Raw genomic sequence first — 7,924 nt, 5'->3', positions numbered from 1 at the left:
GGGACAGGGAATGGGGATTGTGGCCAGTTCGTAATGCTTTGTCTCTGCCCCTCTTTCTTCCATGTGCTGTTTACTGGCTCCAGTGTGGGGGCTTTCCTGTGGGAGAGTCCTTTACAAAATTCTCCAATGTTGGACCTTCCCATGGGCTGCAGTTCTTCAAGAACTGCTCCAGTGTGGGTCCCCTATGGGGTCACAGGTCCTGCAGAAAACCTGCTCTATGTGGGCTCCTCTCCATGGCCTTCAGTTCCTGCCAGGAGCCTTCTCCTGCATGGGCACACCATGGGCTGTAGCTTCCATCAGGGAATGCCCACCTGCTCAGGTGTGGGGTCCCCCATGGACAGCAGTGTGGATATCTGCTCTGGCATTGTCCTCCATCGGCAGCAGGGGAACAACCTGCCTCACCATGGTCTTTGCCATGGGCTGCAGGGGAATCTCTGCTCTGGCGCTGAGGCACCTCCTCACCCTCCTTCTCCACTGATCTTGGTGTCTGCAGGGCTATTTTTTCTCACATTTCCTTACTGCTCTCTTACAGCTGCTGCACAGCATTTTTTACTCTTTCTTAAATATGATGTCAGAGATCTCCCACCGGTGTTGCTGATGGACTCAGCACCAAGTCCATCATGGAGCCAGCCGGAACTACTGTCTCTCTCTGACATAGGGGCAGCTCCTGGTGTCCTCTCTCAGAAGCCACTCCTGCAGCTCCCCCCCATTACCAGAACCTTGCCACATAAACTCAGCACAAGTGCGCACAAACCCAGTGAACCAATAGGACTACTTACATGTTTCAAGTTTGATGCTAGTTTTATGTGCTCAGTACCAGGCTTCTCAATCTGTTGCAGGCTTGAGCCTCTTAAGAAAAGGATGTTTATAGTTCTTGTCTCTGGCAGTGTTCCATGTCAGGCACCCTTTTATACTACTTCTCTCCCTGCAAAGGAACAAATTTGAGGAAGAGGATTATTACAGAAGTTGTATCTCTAGTTATCGCAGCACCACCAGTGTCTGGTGCTGTCCTCACGTCCCCCTCTTGCAGCAAAGGCCACCATTTACTGTCATGCAGCATGTACCCATTTTCCTTGTCTCAGTCTTCTCCCTCAGATGTCTTGAGGTCAGGTAAGACTGAAGTTGTCTCTTTGCACTGGTATATGAAAGAAAACAGGGAGAAATACTGAGACAAAAAGTTGGTCATGTACCTAACCATAGTCAGGTCCTGCACTAGATAATACCTAGTAAACTCTTGTGTTAGTTGTCTAAGCCAGAGAAAGAAGGCTTCCAAGATGCAACATTTAGGAATTTATGAACCTCAAACTTCATTTCCCTTTCCATCTCTCACTAGCTACATTTCTTTGATGTTTAAGATGCAACCATGGTTTATTAGCCAGTGACTTCCTATGAAATGTAAATAATGCAAGGAAGTTGTTGGAACTCCTAGTGAGTATAGAGTCCAAGTGTGTGTTTAAACATACACAGGGTTGAGATTCTGAGCTGTTAGTAGGTGTTCCTAAACTATGGATGGAGGTTTTTGGAAGTTGTGAACAGTTGTTTTAAAGTTAATTGGGAATGCAGTATAAAATAACGTTGCACATCCCCTGTTTTTGAACATTGCTGGCTTTGAAATGAACTCATGATGATTCCTTGTCTGGATTTTTTCTTTCAGATGGAGCAAACATGTGATGATATAGATGAAATGTTCAGCAATTTACTTGGGGAGATGGACATGCTGACCCAGGTAAATAATTCTTTTTTTCGTCAAGATTAGAAAAATAGCTATTATGTGTTAAAGAGGCAACTTTCTCTATTTTTTTATGTACCTCTACACTGAATACATTGTTTTGAAAAACCTTCATCTAAATTTCTCTGCTTAACATTTAAAAAAAAGTGGCCTGAAGAATGAGGTAGTATCAGTGCAGGCTAGATTCTTAGAGAGCTAACTGCTTATGAAAGACATTTTCTCCAAAAAAAACCAATAAGCAATTTAAATACATCTGGAGTTGGTCCCAAGAAATGGAAAGATTCTCTCAAAACAGGAAGTGTTTGAGTCAGAATTTTCAGGTATGAATGCTTCGCATACATGGTGAAATGGGCCTGAGTGTCAAACATAAACTTTGGAAATGAAAACAACTTTTTGAATATATGCATAAGAGTAATCTTCAGATAGGGCAAAATACTAAGCTACAGCTAGGGTGGCATTCAAGAATTGATAGAGACATTATTGCCAGTACGGAATACACTCTTGAGAGGAAACTATAAAACAGCATGAACCTATTTCTAAACCTACAGTCATGGAATACTTCCTACAAAACCTACAGGACTTGGATCTGTTAATTGCTTTAGACTCTTAATTTCCAAAATGAGACTGTAGGTAGTTGTTCACTCTTTTTCACCAATCTCTTTGTCTGTTGCTAAAGTAAGTGTACATGATAGAAGCACACAGAGATGCCTTCACATTGCCTAACAAGGCTGAAAAATAAATGCAAATTCAGAATTGGGCTTTTCTGCTATTTTTACATACTTAGTTTTAAACGGTTTTTTTAGCATTTAGATTGTTTTCTCTTTAATTTCCCTTTGCATGTACTTTCTTTTTTTTTCCTGCACTTCTATAGCCATTATGAGATGTTACAACCTCTTGCTAGATTAGTAATGAAAGTGTTTCCTTCATACTCTTTCAATCTGTTTCATCAATACATTTTGTGCCCTCCCTTTTTCTCTCTTTTTTTTTAATTTTTTTTCTTCAGACACTGTAAAATTATCTCATGGGCTTCATTTCCCCCTCTTCCCCTATTTATACCATGTCTATATTTGTAAGAGTGAGTATTAACACAGAAACAGTGTTTAAATTTATCACTGCTTTGGTTTCTAGCTCTGTATAATTTCAGAAGAAACCAACATGTTCTGGGTGGGAAATAGGTGAAAAGAGCTGCCAAGAAAAACATTAACATTAATTTTCATAGAAAATGCCTTTTGGTTTCAGGTAACTTTAAGAAATGTAAATGCCTCTGGTACAAATTGAGCATGAGAACCAGTAGACAAACATCTCAGAGATGTATAAACAAGGGTATAGCTTGTAGGATATATGAAGTAACCCTTCCATTCTGCACAGCATTGGTAAGACCTCAACAGGGAGACTGTGTCCAGTGTTAGCACTGCATCGTGAGGAGGGTCAGCTGGGGAAAATCCAGAGGAAAGCAATCGCAATCATGAGAAGGAAAAGAAACATGACCTGTAAGAAAAGATTGCAGGAGAGTGGTTTAGTGTAGAGAAGAGGAGACTGATAAATATCTTAAACATCAAAGGCAGCATCTTAGCAGAAAGAAGTATGTCGTTCCTCAAGTCCACAGAGAGTAGGACAAGGAATGGTCTTCAGCTACAGTAAAGGAAATTTAGGTTGAGCATCACAAGAAAGGCTTGATGGCAGGATTAATGACCTCAGTAGCGAAGCAGTGGAACAGATATTGCCGGAGGTGATATGAAATTTATCTAATAGGAAGCTTTTTAAGTCAGGTTAGGAATATACAGATGACCCAGGTATAACTGGCCTGCCTTAGGACAGATGCTTGATCTAGACAGACCCTTGGGATTCCTTCCAGTCTTGTTTGCAGTGTTTGCTTATTAGAGCTATCACCTTCTTCACTGTGGAAGGGAGAATCTATCTTTTTCCATCTCCTCCACTCTATGCACTTTTTCTAACTTGTGAAGCACTGGTTCCCTGCCTACTTCCCAAACAACAAGGCATGAACTAGGGATTCTCTGTTTAACTATGTGGATATGCAGTTTCCGTTGCATACAACAGCATGTTTTGTTGTTTGTTGTATGTGGGTTTTTTTTGCAAACAGCATGAGAAAACAACAGCAGGTTGTATTTGTATTAGCAAATACAGTGCTCTGGAGCAAATGGCACTGGGAAGCTCAAATGTGTACACATCTAAACTCTTCCAAGACCTTCTCTCCATCCCCCTTCAAAAAGAAAAAAACACCAAAACCTAAAAATCAATCTGGCTTTATCTACTGTCTCTATTAGAAACAGCCCTCAGCCACGCTGTTGCCCACACCCAGCCCTGGTGTTGCCTGACAAGAGTTGTAGTTGGCGTGGGTCGGCGTTGTATTGGGAAGCACACAAACCATTAAACACTTGGCATGATTGTGCGACAGTGCCTGAACCCCTTGTCCTGGTCCTGTGTAGTGTACCAGGCTAGGCATAATCCCAGAAACTAGTGTGTATCATTCTGTTCCTTGAAGAAAAATTTATTTCATTAGACAAATTCGGGTCATTGGTTTACAAATGTTAATGTCTGTAATAGTAATTATGTCATCAAACACCTGTGGTTTTTTTTCTACCTTAACAGAGTTTAGGAGTGGAGACTGTACAACCTCCATCCCCCAAAGTGTCCAACAGTGAATTTAGCTTCACAGTTGGTTTTAAAGATTTAAATGGTAAGTAGCTGAATGGACTCTCTTATGCTCGTTATGCTTATTTAAAATGCCTCACAGCAATTAATGAGAAGAAAAACTTCAAACCCCCCCTTGATTTAAACAAACAAACAAACAAAAAAACCCCAAACGAAAAACAAACCAAAACCAACCAACCAACAAACTAAACAAAAACCCTGCTTTGCTGGAGGGGGAGGTATACTTGTGTGTCTCAATTTAGGAAACTTCAAAGAGGCAAATTTTTTTGTTTAAAGGGACATTACTCAGTTTTATATAGGAGCCAGCCTTTTTTAAATGTCTGAGTGTAGAGGAAAACAAAAGTGAGAAGCCCACCAAGTTACTTGCTGAAGTGCAACCTTTTTTACTTAAAGATTTAACTTGGCAAAAGGCGGAGTTCCTCAGTGTGAGGTCAGAACTGCATAAGCATTTTTGTCCAGTGGAAGCAGCAGTTTCAACTGCTTCCACTTTACATTGCTTATTCTCACTCTGGTTTGCACTGTCCCTTTTCCATGTACATCTGCTGCTCGTGGCTGTGTGACAAACCAAATGAACTAGTTTATCCAAGGGTAAAAAAAGAAGCCTCCTTTGGTTTTCTTTGGGTTTGGCTTTTTTTTTTTTTTTTTTTTACTGGGAGCTGGTTGTTTGCATGTGCCTGAGTTGGTTTTAACCTGTGTTTTTTGTCCCAGAATCAGTTCACTATTAAACTACCTAAGCCTCTACCAGCAAAGTGGGAAGAGGTATGTAAATAGAGGGCATCATAAGCCAACTTTCCCACTGAAAAGAAAAGCTTATGAAAATATTTTATTAGCATATCAGCTGAAGCAGAGTAAACTGAGGGGTCTAGTGACATGGTCAGTTAGTCTGATGAATGATCTATTCTGTGTTGTCAAAAAACAGACCTGTCTTTTGATCTGTTCTAAACTATATTAGCGTTTTTGACCATCTAGTTCAAACCTTTCCAAAATCCCACTTAAAGCTTTCCCAATTTTTTTTTTTTTTTTTTTAACTAGACTCTTCAAAGAGATTTAAACCACTGAACCTGTTGGTTCTTAAGCAACCCTTCTCTTCTAGAAAGCTAAATCTTCCTACAGGATAGTATTCCATAGGATCTCTTCTTCCATGGCTAGTTCTGCATATGAAGTTCTAGTATAGGATTTTATCTTATTCTGTGACAGAGTACGAGACAGAAAGACAAAGTTACAGTATTTCTAATCTGGGTAATAAAATGCTTTTGAAAAAGACTGTCTTGTTTGGTTTTTTGCTTAAAGAATCCTCAAAAGCCCGCAGAATACGAGACACATCACAGATGTTCACACCATTACTGATGTGCTACAAATGATACCGTACAATTCTGTGTGTCTTTGAACTCTCTGATTCTGCTTCATGTTAATTTTAGGGTTGTAGAATAGTACTAATATATGAAGATACTCTTGATCTAGGCCTCAGCTACACAGTTTCTTGCTGAGAGTTTGTGTCTGTAATTACATAAATAGCCTAGTGGAAGCTAACTGAATTTCTTGCATCCTTATCACTAAGCCTATGCCAAGAAAACTTGCTGGATCAGTGCCAGATTTTGCAACATCGTGACAGCCTGAGACTGTCACTGAAAGTGAAGCTTCCTGTCCTGTTTAATTTGTATTCATAGAGTTCCTTGTACTCTGAACGTCAGTATGACCAGATTAATGGCTGTTCCTAAAGCATGTTTGTTTCCTTGAAGCCATTTAAAAAGTTGTTTCCTTTCCCATAACCCTTATATCTTAGAGAACTGTGCCTTCTGCAATTTAATCTCCACTGAACTTGAAACAGTGTCTTGCATTGCACTCACTCTGACACGTTTTGTGGTTTTCTTTACAGAATCCCTGAGTGCCCTAGAGGACAAAGACCTGGATGCTTTAATGGCTGATCTTGTAGCAGACATAAATGATGTTGAGCAGAAAACTTTACAAGCCCAGAAGACTACTTTGGACAACCAGCAGAGTACGGTCACTAAGCCTCCAACAGGCTTGGATAGGGACATTTATTGTAAATCAAGTCCCTATGTTACCATTACTGGACGGTTTGGGGAAGACTTGCCTCCTCCACCTCCAGACCCTGATTTAGGCCTTCCACCACCACCACCTCCTCCTCCTCCTGAGCCACTCACCCAGGTAAGCTTGGGTGGAACCCTGTTGTAAGAGTTCAGTGGTTCTTGTAATTTCAGGCGTGGCATTTGGCATTGGAACAACAGTGGATATCCCAGGTAGAAACATCTTGGGAACGTTCTGCAACAATGAAACATCCATGAACTGTGGTGTGAGAGTTTTCTGTTATTGTTGGCTCAGCAACTTCTAATCATCATTTTAATAGTTCAAGACAGGTATAAATCATTGCGAATGGTTTACTGTAACAGAAAACTTGTCACTGAGTTGTTTTAATATGCTCTGATCAACTAGTACCTTCCCACAGAGAACTTGGCTTTGGCATCAGTGCAAAGCATGGCCAAAGGTCCCACCACCTCGTGAAGATGTCACTGTGTGTTCATCGTAGTCTGTGCTACTGGTTGAGTCGGTTCTGTGGGTGTTTCCCTGGCCTGACTGACTTCTTGCCATAGGAAAAGCTGTTCCATTGTGTAAAACTCAACGTTGTCTGGGTGCAAGGCTGAGCACAGGAAGTACTTCTCCTAATCCCAACACAGAACCACACTCCTCTTTCTGGCCCTGCCTTATAAGGGAAGTAATGAAGACCCTCATTAGCACAGTAGGTAGCACATCAATATCATAATCTGAAGGTTGTGAGTTGGATCCTCACATGGGGCCAAGGCAGACAGCTTTTTCCACTCAGTGGATAAGGAACTGGCTTGGTGGTTTTGCTCAAACAGTCAATGGCTCAATGTCTGAGTGGAGACCAGTGACGAGCGGAGTTCCTCAGGGATCAATATTGGGACCAGTGCTATTTAACATCTTTGTCAGCAACATTGATGGTGGGATTGAGAGCACCATCAGCAAGTTTGCTGATGACACCAAGCTGTGTGTGGTGCAGTTAACACACAGGAGGGAAGGGATGCCATCCAGAGGGACCTTGATGGGCTGGAGAGGTGGGCCACTGCCAACCTCATGGAGTTCAACAAGGCCAAGTGCACCTGGGTCAGGGCAATCCCAAACACAAGTACAGGCTGGGTGCAGAATGGACTGAGAGCAGCCCTGAGGAGAAGGACTTGGGGGTACTGGTGGGTGAAAAGCTGCACATGAACCAGCAGTGTGCGCTGGCAGCCCAGAAAGCCAACCATATCCTGGGCTGCATCAGGAGAAGTGTGGTCAGCGGGTGGAGGGAGGGGATTCTCCCCCTCTACCCTGCTCTTATGAGACCCCACCTGGAGTACTGTGTCCAGCTGTGGGGCTACCAACATAAGAAGGATATCGACTGGTTGGAGCGAGCCCAGAGGAGGCCATGAGGATGATCCGAGGGCTGGAGCACCTCTCCTGTGAAGACAGGCTGGGAGAGTTGGGCTTGTTCAGCCTGGA

The 7,924-nt window shown here is 42.2% G+C and overlaps 1 protein-coding gene across 2 annotated transcripts in view; it reads left to right on the top strand.

The window, feature by feature from the left end:
• The first annotated feature begins 1,654 nt into the window (after window positions 1–1,654).
• Window positions 1,655–7,924, top strand: part of APBB1IP (amyloid beta (A4) precursor protein-binding, family B, member 1 interacting protein) — a 49,995-nt gene continuing 43,725 nt past the window's right edge. For both annotated transcript variants that reach the window (XM_010146773.1, XM_010146774.1), the window contains exons 1-3: window positions 1,655–1,726; window positions 4,340–4,427; window positions 6,279–6,571. In XM_010146773.1, the coding sequence (XP_010145075.1) occupies window positions 1,655–1,726; window positions 4,340–4,427; window positions 6,279–6,571 (453 nt within the window). The remainder of the gene's footprint in view (window positions 1,727–4,339; window positions 4,428–6,278; window positions 6,572–7,924) is intronic.

Source organism: Eurypyga helias, unplaced genomic scaffold (assembly GCF_000690775.1).
Source record: "Eurypyga helias isolate BGI_N326 unplaced genomic scaffold, ASM69077v1 scaffold11732, whole genome shotgun sequence".
Taxonomy (NCBI): Eukaryota; Metazoa; Chordata; class Aves; order Eurypygiformes; family Eurypygidae; genus Eurypyga; species Eurypyga helias.
The sequence above is the reverse complement of the archived record's forward strand: the minus strand, read 5'-3'. Positions and strand labels throughout refer to the sequence as shown.